We start from the raw sequence: 14,921 nt of genomic DNA, 5'->3' as shown, positions 1-14,921 counted from the left end.
TATCAAAAGCTTGTTGATATCTTATTTTGTGTAGAAGTGGGTGCCCTGAGCTGTTTTTTCACGTTTAAATTAATTTACCCGTTAATACATTATCAATAAATCTGTGGGTATTTACTTTGAAAGACAAAAAATGCAACGGAAGTCGTTGTCGCTAGCTTGATGCCGCTCGTTGCTTCGCTTAATAAACAGCTCGTGACTGGTGAGTCCATATTATAACTTGTAAACGTGTGCAGTTTGAACTACAACGTCGTCCTGTATCAGATGTACTTATTGTAGCGACGTGCGGTTGACTCGTTTTATCTTTAACTGTTAAAAGCAACACGTGTAAAGTTAGCTCAGCGCTAGCTCACTGTTAGTTCAGCGTTAGCTCAGTGTTAGCTCAGCCTCATGATACAGGCTGCAGTGAAATAGTCCTTTTTGTTTAGGAAGGTTCGAAGTGAGTGAAATGACCCGAAAGTACCTAAGTGACCGCCATGATGAGTGCAGGTCGAATTTTCTAAACTCAAAGGCCGTAACCCTTTGAGTTTCGAAGTACACTGTATTGCAGTGTACTTCGTAAAGTGTTCGGCAGTAGACACGGCCAAAGGAAGGGAGCTTCAGTGTTTCTAAATTGAGCTCCTTTAGCATAGGAAACGCTGGACCTGCCTTTACGAAAGGAAAGGATATATTGCCGACCCACAATCCCTTGCGTCGGCAACATTTAAAGTGGCATATCATTCGGCCGTTCACGAAAACAAACGATCATGAAGACAAACACAGATCAGGTAAATAACCGTTGCAATTACATGGAAATACTTTCAATAATCTGGTAAACCTGCTGAAAAACTACCATCGTTACATTGCTGTTGCTGAATACGGCTAAAAAGTGACTAAACTGCTGTAAAGTGGCTAAACTGCTGTAAAGTGGCTAAACTGCTGTAAAGCGATCAAACTGCTGTAAAGTGACTAAACTGTCGTTTGATCACTTTGCCACATGACAATAAAACATCAAGTCATCACTTTTCTAGGTTAAACTGAGTTGTGTTTCATAAACTGTTGTCTGCATATTCTTATGATCAGATTATAATCCGCATGTAAACCATAACAACATTAAGGGACATGAGACACACACATAAGACAGACATCGTTGGTGGGAGAACGTATTTAACTCAGTATGTTGGAAACAAAACAAAGAGACAGTTTAGTAGCTTGGGTTCACTTTCATATTCCTTCTTTCACTTATATTCCAACCTCATTATTAAAGTAATACTATGAACCAGGTAGTTTATGTTGTTAATTAAGTAAAACTATGAATTCTCTTCACCAGCTTTCTTTGTGACGGAGGAAACGTTTGTTGTGTGAAAATGTCTAAAGTCCAAATGCTGAGATCTTTCGTCAACCAGCGACTAACTGCAGCTGCTGAAGAGATATTTGGGCTGTTTGAAAGAACGATAGCAGAGTACGAAGAGGAACTTTCTAGTTCAAAAGAGGAGAACCAGCGACAACTGAGACGTCTGGACGCTGTTTTCAACACAGACGTCCGGATACAAAGAGCAGGTTTGTTCTGTTTGTGTCTTCATCACTTTAAACTGATGGAACCTGTTCTGGATGAAGTATTCACATGACGTACTGAGGTAGAGTTACAGGTACTGTACTGCAGTATTTAAACACCTTCATACTTTTTACTGTACTCCATCTCAAAGGTGAATATTGTACTCTTTACTCAACTATACCTCAGAGGAACATATTGTCCTTTTTACTGGACTATATCTCAGAGGTACATACTGTACTCTTTACTGTACTACATCTCAGAAGCACATCTTTATACTGTATTACTACGAATGAGGCACCATGTGGTGTCGTTTAACCCAAATCAATTATATGTAAACTTCTTCTTTGACTATATTTGCTACACATGACCTTTGTTGGTGTACTAGAGGGAACTAAAAGGACCCGGTCAGTTGGAGCAAGTTACAGTTGGTGAAACATGTAGTCTCTGCATTTGCTACTGAGGGTCCGTTACTGCCGGTGGGGAGTGGTTCTGTTAATGCAACACAAGTTGCTGTGTGATGTTTATGACAGCAGCAGCATGTTTTATATTTTCAAGGTCATGCTTCTTTCCTTGACAACTAATTTACCGCTTTTGCAGTAATAAACATCTTAAATAATAGAGTTTAATATAAGACTCCTCAGACGTACACTACCGTTTAAAATTTTGAGGTCAAATTCTCAGTTTCTTGGCAAGTTCTGGCATGAAATATCCTAAATTTGTAAGAACAAGAACAGACTGGCGAGTTTCACATGGAAGTTCTCTTTTTCTGGCCATTTTGAGAGTTTAATGAACCCACAAATGTGATGCTCCAAATACTCAACTAGCTCAAAGGAAGGCCAGTTTTATAGCTTCTCTCACCAGCAGAACTGTTTTCAGCTGTGTAACATCACTGCACAAGGGTTTTCAATGGTTTTCTACTTCAAACACAATGTACCATTAGAACATTAACAATGTATAGAGTGTATTTCTGATTAATGTAATTTTATCTTTATTGAAAAAATCTGTGATTTTCTTTGAAAAATAAAGACATTTCCAAGTGACTGCAAACATTTAAACATTACTGTATGAATGTATTTTATTCTCGACAGACGTCCAGCAGCTGTTGGTGATTAAAGAAGAGGTTCCCCCTCAGCACCAGGACAGGAGGTCCAGTCTGGACCAGGAGGACCCAGAGCCCCCACACATTAAAGAGGACCAGGAGGACCCAGAGCCCCCACACATTAAAGAGGACCAGGAGGACCCAGAGCCCCCACACATTAAAGAGGACCAGGAGGACCCAGAGCCCCCACACATTAAAGAGGAACAGGAGGACCCAGAGCCCCCACATATTAAAGAGGAACAGGAGGAACTCTGGACCAGTCAGGAGAGAGAGCAGCGTCAAGGGCTGGAGGAGGCTGGTATCACGTTCTCATTCAATCCTGTGAAGAGTGATGTTGAAGAAGGAGCTCAGTCCTCACAGTTTCATCAAAGACAAACTGAACTGATGGGAACAGAAGCTAGTGGAGCAGATTGTGGAGGATCAGAACCAGATACTGATGAGACTGAAGACTTGTCTGAACGTGAGACTGATGACAGTAGAGACTGGATGAAGACTCCGGATCCTCAGTCAGGTTCAAACCCTCTGCAAAACAATGAAGTACCTGTAAATAATGTGAACTGTAGTACTGGAAATACATCAATCATCTTGCCTGAATGTGCTGGAAGCTCTGCCAGCAATAGACATCTGAAGAGACACAATAGATCCAAAACAGGAGTGAAACCCTTTAATTGTTCCGTGTGTAGTCAAACATTTTCACACGAGGGAAACCTGAATTATCACATGACTACCCACACAGGGGAGAAACGATTTAGTTGTTTGCTGTGTAGTAAAACATTTGCATGTCAGGCACACTTGAAATCTCACATGAGTGTCCACACAGAAGAGAAACCATTTAGTTGTTCAATTTGTGGTAAAACATTTTCACAAAATAGAAACCTGATCGGTCACATGACTCTCCACACAGGGGAGAAACCATTTAGTTGTTCTCTGTGTAGTAAAACATATTCACAGAAGGCACACCTGAAATCTCACATGACTGTCCACACAGGGGAGAAACCATTTAGTTGTTCCGTGTGCAGTAAAACATTTTCACAAAAGGGATACATGAAATCTCACATGATTATCCACTCACGGGAGAAATTATTTAGTTGTTCCGTGTGTAGTCAAACATTTTCACAAAAGGAAACCCTGAAATCTCACATGATAATTCACGCAGGGGAGAAACGATTTAGTTGTTTACTGTGTAGTAAAACATTTGCATATCAGGCACGCTTGAAATCTCACATGAGTGTCCACACAGGAGAGAAACCATTTAGTTGTTCAATTTGTGGTAAAACATTTTCACAAAAGAGAAATCTGATCGGTCACATGACTCTCCACACAGGGGAGAAACCATTTAGTTGTTCTCTTTGTAGTAAAACATATTCACACAAGGCACACCTGAAATCTCACATGACTAGCCACACAGGGGAGAAACCATTTAGTTGTTCCGTGTGTAGTAAAACATTTTCACGAAAGGGAGACCTGAACGTTCACATGCGTACCCACACAAGAGTGAAGCGATTTAGTTGTTCAATTTGTAGTGAAACATTTTCACACAAGCAAAATATGAAACAACATTTAAAAGGCCACACTAGACAAACAAATTAGTCTTGGAGTTTACTCAACAAGATTCTCTCGTCTGTCATTTATTAAATCACAAGTGTTTTAACGAGTGCATTTGGAAAAATAAGGACCTAAATAATCAGAATCAAATAAAACAATCATGTACATATGTGTTTGAACAATACACATTTAACAATAAACATGAAACTGCCAAAAAACAACAGAAATGAGAAATGCTCAATATTATGGAAGTCCTTTTTTGCCACACAAAAGTCATAATTATGAGATCATAACCAGGTTGTTTATGTTGATAAAGTAATACTATGAACCAAGTTGTTTATGTTATTTGTAATGGTAAAATATGTATGATTCTGTTGTAACATGTTTTTCAAGATGTGCTCAGTTAAAGAGCACTGTAATGGTAAAATATGTGTTTGTGTATGAATGGTTTAAGAACAGAGGCACAGAGGAATGTGGAGCGGCAGAAGGACAGATGACTGAAACATGACCTTTGTTGGTCCTTGTCTAATGAGATCCTACATTCCTTATGTGGTATGCCAACAGACCTGCTCACTGGAAAGTGGACTCGGCTCCTCTAAACACCCAAGTTGTCTTTTGCTGACTCCTCAAGAATACTCCTTTCCTTCTTTCCTTCACCCCATAACGGTTTCCACAGAGCTCGTGGAGAACTGCTTATTAGACATTAGGAGGAAAGGTTTTGACGATTTGACCGCAGTGTCTCGATGTCTCCAGAAGAAATGCTGAGACTGTTGGTGAAGCAGCGAGTCCATGCAGTTGTTGAAAAGACTTTTGGGGACTTGGACAATTTAGCAGCAGATTATGAGGCGACCGTTTCTCTTTTAAGAGAACACGACCTACACAGATCAGGTCTGTGCTTAATTGTTATTGTTCCTGGTGTTCCACCCCAACTGTTGTTGTTTTTGTTTTTTTTAACCTACTGGTTTCCCAGCGCGTGCGTGCGTTGTGTTCACGTTACAGCAGATTTGTCACACATTCACAAACATATTGCTGGAGACCTTAAAGCCACATTTCAGCTCCATTGCGGCGATCGCGGTTGTATAAGTGAGCACTGCCTCACTGTATGAAGAAACACATTTAAAAAATATTTATTTATAGAAAGATCGCAATGACCTACATTTGATCCATGCCAAGCTAAAACGATGATGTACTCAAAAATAGAGGCTTAACATGTAGAGGAATGTACTTGAGCTGAAACAACTGGTTACCTCGGGCGGATGTTAACACATTAAACATATTTACCTGAAAAATCAAGTTGTGTTCTTGAAGTTTGAACAATGTATTCAAAATAAAAATAACTGTATAAAAAGTGTTTGGGGTTAAATATAATTTTTTTAATAAAATGTATTTTCTCAGTTTTCAGTAACATATTTAATATTTTCAAGCCTCAATCTTTTTTTTTACACTTTCAAATTTTATATTTTTTGGTTCAAATCATTTTTTAATGAGCACAAGGTGGACCTTAAGTTAGCAACCTTATTCAGTTAGCAAGGTGACTGTGTATTGTTTAACAAATATATGTTTGAATTTCGGAAGAGTTTTTATTTGTACTGATATTTCACTATGACGGAGTGGGCATGATACGCTTGACAACATAATATGATGAAAACTATGACATATAAGTGTAAATCCTTAGTCTGAACATGTCACTGTTTCAGCCTCCAGTAAAGGAACACACATTAGTGACGTTACTGAAAATATCAGAGGTTTTCTTAATATAATTGAACCATCTATTACACACATTGCACTTAACAGAGAGTGTGGGACATACCAATATCACGCATAACCAATGAAACAAAACAGTATAAAATAATGGACACACATTTTAAGAGACTTACGATTGTATTGATATGTGTGTAAATGTTTGGTCGTTTGTAATAACACCTCAGAGTTTCATTATTCTGCTACATTTTCATGACGAGGACACCAAAGACACTTTATAGTGATATTGACCGAATTATGATATAGCATCTCATAATTATGACCTACATGATCTTGATTTTTTCATGACAGTTTTAAAAATAGGCTCGTAGAATCTTCTAAAAGCTTTTATTTTGAAGGTGACTCCGCAAGCTGCAGCTGACCCGGATGCACCTCCATTAGCAACATGGGGGCTCGCGTCAGCAGCAGTGTCTCGTTGTGTTGATAAAGTGTCAAGTAGCTCCTCCAGTCCTGATCCAGCAGAGTCTCTGTATGTCTGGATAAACCTTCTGAATAGACTTCGAGATGTTCACCTTAGTTCCCGGTAGTTGTTCCTCTGACTCATCTCCCGGGAGCCTACAAAGATACTGAAGTTAGCTTAGCATGCTAGTCCCAGTTTAACGGAGAACACGAGGTTTGTGACGGAGTTTGTGTGGAGGAAACGTTTCTGCCGGTGAGTGAAAATGCCTAAAAGAGCGACAGCAGAGTACAAAGAGGAACTTTCTAGATCAGAAGAGGAGAACGAGCGACAACGTAGACTACTGGACGCTGTTTTCAACCCGGAAGTCCGGACACAAAAAGCAGGTTGGTGCTCTTTTTCTTCTATCAAGTCGTGATGTGTCCTCTCGTGTCGAGGCTTTGACGCGTGTGTCGAGTAATCAGAAAGATTTTTGTGAAGCGCGTGTCGAGAATCGTGTTGATGACGTATTTGGTGACGTATGAAGCCTCGCGAGCCGGTCGTACCACGTGACTGACTCAAAAAATAATGCTCGTTCGAGATGAGCTAGCTCTGCGCAGAATTGCGCAATGCATGCCGGTTAGATTTGTCTTGGGCTGTGGTCGAATAGTCACAACTATTTTCTTAGCGTTGCTTCATGTAGACGATTTAAACAACCTGGTTCATATATTACTTAACACAAACAACCTGGTTCATAAATTACTTTATTAACACAAATAACCTGGTTTATATAGTACTTTATTAGCACAACCTGGTTCATATATTACTTTATTAACATAAACAACCAGATTCATATATTACTTTATTGACTTAAACAACCTGGTTCATATATTCCTTTATTAACACAAAAAAACTGGTTCATATATTACTTTATTGACATAAACAACCTGCTTCACAGTATTAGTGATCAAACTGCTGTATTGATATTCCCTCTCGGTTTCACTTTCATATTTCTTCTTTCATTTATAGTCCAACCTTGATGAAAAAAATGTTAATATTAAAAGAATGTGTGATGTCATGTTTGTCAAAACATAGCAAACGATGACCATATGCTGTGGTGTTCTGTTGAATTGTAAATGATAGAGGTTAGATTTTCCATTGAAATATATTCTATCCATAAGTTTCTCCAGTGTGTGATATGTATGTCATTCCTTGATTTCCGTTTTATAACGATAGTTTTTTTGGTGATTAGTTGGGGCCACAAGGAGTAAATAGCAGTGTGTTTTGCTCAGGTTTATATTTGAAATGTCTCCTAGTAAGTGCAGTGAAGGGCTTAATGGGCCGTGGCAGCCCAGGAAGACAGTGTTGAACTGGTGAGCAGTGCCAGGTGGCGTGAACGTGGCTATCCGGACTATTTTAAGGGCAAGAGTTTGAGAACCGGTTTTGTGACTTTGATGAACTTTACAATTAGATTTCATCTCTTGTCATTTATGTTTATTTTTTTTCTATAAAATAAAAATCATTTTTGACTTGACAATAATAGAGAGTTTAATTAATATAAGATTGAAGATAAATTTCATTATTTTTGACAGATGACCATCAGCTGTTGGTGGTTAAAGTAGAGGTTCCCAATGAGCAGCAGGACTGGAGCTCCAGTCTGGGCCAGAAGGCCCGAAAACCCACACACATTAAAGAGGAACAGGAGGACCAAGAGCCCCCACACATTAAAGAGGAACTGGAGGACCGAGAGCCCTCACACTTCAAAGAGGAACAGGAGGACCCAGACCCCCCACACATCAAAGAGGAACAGGAGGACCCAGAGCCCCCACACATTAAAGAGGAACAGGAGGACCCAGAGCCCCCACACATTAAAGAGGAACTGGAGGACCGAGAGCCCCCACACATTAAAGAGGAACAGGAGAAACTATGGATCAGTGAGAAGACTGATATCAAGTTCTCATTCAATCCTGTAAAGAGTGAAGATGATGATGAAGAAGCTCAGCCCTCACAGCTTTATCAAAGACAAACTGAACAGATGGAAACACAAGCTGATGAAGCGGATTGTGGAGGATCAGAAAAAGACAGGAAGTTAAATCCAGGAAGAAATCCAGAACCAGATACTGATGAGACTGAAGACATGTCTGAACCTAAGACTGATGACAGTAGAGATTGGATGGAGACTCAGGAACCTCAGTCAGATTCAAACCTTCTGCAAAACAATGAAGGACCTGTAAGTAATGTAAACTGTAGTACTGGAAATACATCAATCATCTCTTCTGAATGTGCTGGAAGCTCTGCCCACAAGGTGTGTCTAAAGAGACACACTACAGCCAAAACAGGAATAAAATCATTTAGTTGTTCAATCTGTGGTAACACATTTTCTTATAAGAAAAACCTGAAACATCACATGCGTGTCCACATAGGAGTGGACCCATTTAGTTGTTCCGTGTGTAGTAAAACATTTTCACACAAGGGAAATCTGAATTATCACATGCGTGTTCACACAGGGGAGAAACGATTTAGTTGTTCGGTGTGTAGTAAAACATTTGCATATCCGGCACAGCTGAAATCTCACATGAGTGTCCACACTGGAGTGAATCCATTTACTTGTTCAATTTGTGGCAAAACATTTTCCCAAAAGAGAAACCTGACCGGTCACATGACGCTTCACACAGGGGAGAAACCATTTAGTTGTTCCATGTGTAGTAAAACATTTTCACAAAAACGAGTCCTGGATGTTCACATGACTCTCCACACCGGGGAGAAACCATTTAGTTGTTCCGTGTGTAGCAAAACATTTTCTCAAAAAGGAACCCTGAGCCATCACATGATTGTTCACACAGTGGAGAAACCATTTAGTTGTTCCGTGTGTAGTAAAACATTTTCACGAAAGGGAGACGTGACTGTTCACATGATTGTTCACACCGAGGAGAGACCATTTAGTTGTGCCACGTGTAGCAAAACGTTTTCACATAAGAGTAGCCTGACTGCTCACATGATTATCCACACAGGGAAGAAACCATTTAGTTGTTCCGTGTGTAGTAAAACATTTTCACGAAGGGACGAACTGAAAGTACACATGATTAGCCACACAGGGGTGAAACCATTTAGTTGTTCCGTGTGTAGTAAAGCATTTTCAAAAAAGGTAATCCTGAAGGTTCACATGCGTACCCACACAGGGGAGAAACTATTTAGTTGTTCCGTTTGTGGTAAAACATTTACACACAAGCATAATATGAAACGACATGTAAAACTCCACACTAGAGAGACAAATTAGTCGTGGAGTTTGCTCAACAAGATTCTCTCGTCTCTGTTATTTATCAGATCACAAGTGCATTGATGAGATCATCCCAAATACATGACACATATCTAAACTAAACTACTTATTCAGCTAAGATCAAGGTACACATCAATTTAAATTCAGTTGGTATTTGTTTCAATGACGTTTTATGTATTGTTAGTGTTAGTGTTAGTGTTTTACCTTTTTTGTTGACCGAATTTCTCTTTGATTGTAATGGTTGTAATAAAACGTTAATCTGTTATTTTGTTCACGGTGGCTCTTAAACAGTTTAAAAATTCAGCCAATGTTTTCACCAAAAAGTTGTTCTTCATTATTTGCTCCAGTGTTTGTAGCGAAGTTGCAGCAGCCAGTTTTTCTTTTTTTTAAACTAAATTTGTTTTCATGATTGATAGTTTAATGGTTGTTAAATGAAAGTTACATTTATAATTTGTATGTTAAATGTGAATGAATTTCCTTCAATAATGAAATGTATTGTTTACTGATATGATTTGACACTGTTACATCCAGGCCATCCTTTTTTTCTGAGTTTTTTCTTTGATAAAAAACAATAAAGGAAATCAACAATTATTAAGCATATATTTGTGATTACTTGCAGGTTTTAAATTTGCAATAATAAATAACTTGAAAATTCCTGAAGAAATATGGAGGAAATTTATATTACAGCTTAAGTAAGTATGTGTTTCTATGAGCTACTGTAATGTGACTTTTTAAAACGTGTTTTACGGCATATTATAACATGAATTTTTCAAAAAGTTGTGGCATTTTTTAAGAAATAATGTACCATGATATACTTTAAAATAACATTTTTACCAAACTTTTTTTTAAAAAGTGCCCAAATTAATATGGCCTACTATAATATTACTTTCAATGACATATTATCCTATATTCTTTGATAACACGTTTTCTTATGACATAATATACAATGACTTTCTTATGGTATTTGGTGAAACGTTTCATGGTAACTAGAGTGACAATTCTGAGACATGTTTATCATATATCCACTTCATACACTGGATTGTGCAATACTGTTATCATATTTCTTTGCCTTATTTTTTTTACTCAGCTCAGAAGAAATATTTAGCTGAGCATTTGCGTCTTTGCGAAAGTCTCGTATTTCTTCTATAACTTTTATTACATTTCCTGTGTCGTCTGGCTGAGAGTTAGCATTAGCTTCACCATCTTGTACCTTTGTACTCTTTTTTTGTTTGTTCCTCTTTCACCATTACTAGCCATATTGTTCTCGATAAATGTAATACTTAATTGTTTATCATGGCGTAGTAGTTATTTTCCTGGAGGAGCTATTGCTTTAGGCTGTCATTCATGGTGATGACGTTTATTTATTTGTTCCAAGCTCTCCTCTGTTAGACTTATTTTTCTGGTCTCTCTTGTGTGCTGCCTTGCTTTTAACTCTGAGTACCTTCATCTGGCCCTGTCTGTGCTGCTGCTGCGTTTTACTGATGCTGGGCCAGCGGCCGTCCTTGAACCCAAAGAGCTGCTTCTTGGTAGATAAAGGGTTCAGAGTAGCTCCCTACGAGCAGAGACACAGGGAGAGAAAGTGACCAGAACAAAATACATCCAGCTTCCAGTGTTGTTGGGAAGGTTATTTTCATCATCTGAGTTTGAATGTTACTCTCCAGGAAAGTTCACGATGTTGGGTCTTGAAAAGAATTGTTCAACATTTTGGGGAATGCACTTTAAGTGCAATTTAAAAATTAATTCCACCATAAGGAGTCAGGCCGAGGTCAGCTTAGCGGCAGCTAGTTCGGCTCTGTCCAAAGTTAAAAATATGTCAAAGGGCACAAATTCAATCGGTTTTAGCTGATTGTGAATGTGATTTGGATCAAGTTGGGCTTGGTTGGTTTCAGTCTGGGTCTGTCGTTGTTGACAGATAATGTCATACAGTGAACGATAGATTTATGTAAAGATTATAATCCTTAATATTCAGATCCATCAGTGCCAGTTTTCTTTTTAAATATACAGTATATAAGAGATACTGTTTGTTGGCAACAGAGAATCAGCTGGCACAGTTAAATGCAGCTAAATGGTTTTCAAATGCTTATAGCCACTCTGGATTTTGGCACTTACCACCAGCACAGGAGAAAAAAGGAGCTTAGTACATTCATCTCCCTCCTGCAGGCACTGCTGCGTCAATATCTTGCCATTTGGCTTGGACTCAGACTCCTCTCTATGCACTCGTGGGGGGGTAAGAATCATCAAGATGATATTCCTGTACATGTGGAGGCATCGGGCACAACATGAATAACCGCTCACAGCAGTTTTGGTGGGACTCCAGGTAGCTGTTCAGATGCTAAGTGAAAAGTGGACACTGCCAAAAACCATCTAACACATGAGGTGCGCTCACTCAAAGACCAGTCCATCCCGAAGCACACTGTATTGCCCACAGCCCACTGGGAACTGAGCAATGACCAATATGCAGCAGTAGAGTCACTGGAACTGCTGTGGATTTATAGGAAGTTCAGCTCATTACTGAGTGAACTTCAGCTTTCTATATACTACAAATGAATGGTGGCCCTGTTACAGTTGAAGCTCCTTCTTCTAGACCAGCGGTATCCAACCACCGGGTCCGTGGGGTCCCTTGGTATCGGGCTGCACAGAAAGAATGAATGAAAAAAATAAAAAAAAGTTCGGAAGATGTTTTATTTTGAAAAATGACCGGATACGTCCTTCTGTGCATCTGAGCCGTTTAATGTGATGTTACCCCAAAAACTACACTTGAAAAAGTATTTTTCAACTCTGGTGGTGTTTTGGTCTAAAATCAAGGCAGAATAATTTCTGAAAACCTGCCTCCATTTCCAACATCTAGTCTTTGTGAAGAAAAAACACTCAAACACAGGGAAAAGGAGGTCTAGAGACAAAAAATTGGTTACACACGGTTAAGTTAAGCAGTAGACTGGACATAAAGGTCTAAGTTAAGCTGTAGACTGGACATAAAGGTCTAAGTTAAGCAGTAGACTGGACATAAAGGTCTAAGTTAAGCTGTAGACTGGACATAAAGGTCTAAGTTAAGCAGTCGACTGGACATAAAGGTCTAAGTTAAGCAGTAGACTGGACATAAAAGCTTAAGTTAAGCAGAGCCAGGAGTAGAGCCTTCAGGCCCGATTTTGTTTTGTGGCTGGTGTGATCCTTTGACAAGATGGTTACTAGTTTATAGGTTGTTATAAGGGCTTTTCTTCGGAAGCCTCAGAACATTGTTGTGCCTGTTGCTTCTTGGGTTTTTGCGTTTACATTTAGTTAGTCAAGTAGCAGCAGCGTGTCAGTGACACATGGACGGCAGCTGCAAAAGTGAATTTAACGGGTGGTCTCCAAATGCTGCCACTCTTCTTCTGATGACAGCTGCCATGATGAGAATGTCAATAGTAATGATGTCTACAGAAAGGGAGGCGATGGATGGATCGACGAGGGGAAGAGTGAAGCATCTTAAGAGTCTGTGTCACTGGAGAGAGGGGGGAGGGAGGTGGCTAGCAATGAGTCATGATGATAGAGGACAGGATTGATTTGTGACACTGAGCTGGAGAGAGACAGTGTGCGACACAATAGGATGCAGAAGAGAGTCATGATGCACATCAGAGAGGCTTAGACACATTGAGCACATTTACACCACTTTATTGGGTTTTCCCAGATCTGTCAGGAGCTGCTGGATGGTCCCATATACCCCGAGGGGCTCCTCCTGCCACCTGCCTCCTACCTCTTGCTCTCTGCCATGGCCCCTCCTCTCTACCTTCTTCCGCTTCATGGATGGTGGTTACCTGGATCGTGGACCGTGTGTATGCTACTCATTATATGAATAATTTCTGTCATATTCATTGAATGTGCTGTAACTCTGTTACATTATTCATTCTGGTCACAAGACATCTATCGTACTTTTTTGGGTTGTACAAAATAAACTGAACTGAATTAAAAGTCACATTGAATGTTGCACTTTCACCGCCTCCACAACTCACACGCAACACGTCCATGAAACCGCTCTGAATGTTGATATTATAGACGGTACTTTCCCACTTCCCAGTTAGTTTGAATAAACCATTTGTTTTGAGTAGAACCTGTGTGGACTCTCCTTACTTGTCAAATTCCCTGAGCCAGTTTGCGACGCCATACAAATAGTAAATTGGAGCAGTGATGAATTAATGATGACAGGATGTGGGGAAGGGTCAGGCGGAAGCGTGGGCTCGCTACACACTCCATCACTGATGAGCTGCAGAGGCTGACTGAGTCTAGAGCTGTCGAATCTAAAACTGTAATGAATCACGGTGGAACGTATCTTACTCAATATCATCCTTCACCTCACTTGAGCTGCTCTTGTGCCACTGTAGCGGCTTTAATAAATGCAGATATAAAGACTGTGAGTTGCTTTGCAGACTGTAGCTGAGGAAAGTGTGCATTGAGCAAGATGAGCTCTGTTGAAAGGACTGCATGAATCACAAGCACATTGTGTAAGAATTGTATAAGGCATACGTCTTCAGAGGAAGCTGGTGAACGTTTGATAAGATGCCGCTAAGAGGGAATATGTTTACATGCACCAAATGTTCTGTTTGTCCATAATTCCAAATAAAAAGACCATGTTCCTGCTGAGCTGCTTACTTGGCTAATGAACATAAATCCTCATAATATTCTTGCTCACATGCTGTCACGGTTTGGGGTTTTCTGGCTTCCTGTTTTATTTTGTAGTTTTGTCCTCTGTCTCTGCACTTCCTGCCCCTGTATGCATTGTTTCTGATTGTGCACGTGTGCCTCCTGATTTTCTTCATCTGTGCTGCCCTCATTGTTTCCACCTGTGTCTCTTTACTTACCCTCTTGTATTCAACCTGTTGATAACCCCAAATTAATTCCAATACTTGTATTTATTATGTACGTTTTTGTTCAGCTAAGTCGCTGTTCCTGATGGTGAGAAGAATATGAAGTGTTTTCTCCCAGAGCGGCTGGTGATGTCTTTGCTGCTGCCTTGTTTTCAGGAGGCCTCCTTCTGTCAGCCAGAGAACATCCACATCTACAATCCATTCAGCCGCCGCTACACCTCCGTCTCTTCTCTCGGCATCAAAGCACTCAGCTGCTTTTCAAGTGCGTCAAGTAACGCTTTGTCTCTGATGAGTCTCTCTGCTTCCAAAAGTGTGAGAAGGCAGCGAGGTGACGCTGAAGTCGGCTAAACACACACACGGATACGAAAATACAGAATGCAAAATACAAGCCTGGGAAAGTACTGACGCACTCTACTGTTACTGTTGCCACTGTGTTTGTTCTGCAGGGGGCGCTGTTGCCCCATCTAATGAGTGAGCTCTGATCAGACACACAG

General features: G+C 39.9%; 2 protein-coding genes across 3 annotated transcripts; both read left to right on the top strand.

The window, feature by feature from the left end:
• The first annotated feature begins 140 nt into the window (after nt 1–140).
• On the top strand, nt 141–5,423 carry LOC137788885 (gastrula zinc finger protein XlCGF57.1-like). Of its 2 annotated transcripts, none has more exons than XM_068582048.1 (3): nt 141–199; nt 1,307–1,536; nt 2,620–5,423. In XM_068582048.1, the coding sequence occupies exons 2-3, from the start codon at nt 1,344–1,346 to the stop codon at nt 4,218–4,220; spliced, it is 1,794 nt and encodes a 597-aa protein (XP_068438149.1). In that variant the 5' UTR covers nt 141–199; nt 1,307–1,343; the 3' UTR covers nt 4,221–5,423. The 2 variants fall into 2 exon arrangements, with proteins under 2 accessions (XP_068438149.1, XP_068438141.1); XM_068582040.1 differs by lacking the exon at nt 141–199 and adding an exon at nt 439–764.
• A 906-nt stretch (nt 5,424–6,329) lies between these two features.
• LOC137788874 (gastrula zinc finger protein XlCGF57.1-like) lies at nt 6,330–10,115 on the top strand. The gene is made up of 2 exons (XM_068582029.1): nt 6,330–6,719; nt 7,905–10,115. The coding sequence occupies exons 1-2, from the start codon at nt 6,599–6,601 to the stop codon at nt 9,587–9,589; spliced, it is 1,806 nt and encodes a 601-aa protein (XP_068438130.1). The 5' UTR covers nt 6,330–6,598; the 3' UTR covers nt 9,590–10,115.
• Nucleotides 10,116–14,921: the final 4,806 nt, after the last annotated feature.

Source organism: Clinocottus analis, unplaced genomic scaffold (genome assembly GCF_023055335.1).
Source record: "Clinocottus analis isolate CAN_PGR_092001 unplaced genomic scaffold, fCliAna1.0.p SCAF_10, whole genome shotgun sequence".
In the NCBI taxonomy this organism is placed as follows: domain Eukaryota; kingdom Metazoa; phylum Chordata; class Actinopteri; order Perciformes; family Cottidae; genus Clinocottus; species Clinocottus analis.
This window is presented reverse-complemented; position numbering and strand designations above follow the sequence as displayed.

Bases quoted from the DNA above. Each gene is read 5' to 3' on its own strand.
- LOC137788874 (XM_068582029.1), top strand. From the start codon at position 6,599: ATGCCTAAAAGAGCGACAGCAGAGTACAAAGAGGAACTTTCTAGATCA. The intron at 6,720-7,904 runs GTTGGTGCTCTT...TATTTTTGACAG, and splicing joins AGTCCGGACACAAAAAGCAG to ATGACCATCAGCTGTTGGTG.
- LOC137788885 (XM_068582048.1), top strand. From the start codon at position 1,344: ATGTCTAAAGTCCAAATGCTGAGATCTTTCGTCAACCAGCGACTAACT. The intron at 1,537-2,619 runs GTTTGTTCTGTT...TATTCTCGACAG, and splicing joins CGTCCGGATACAAAGAGCAG to ACGTCCAGCAGCTGTTGGTG.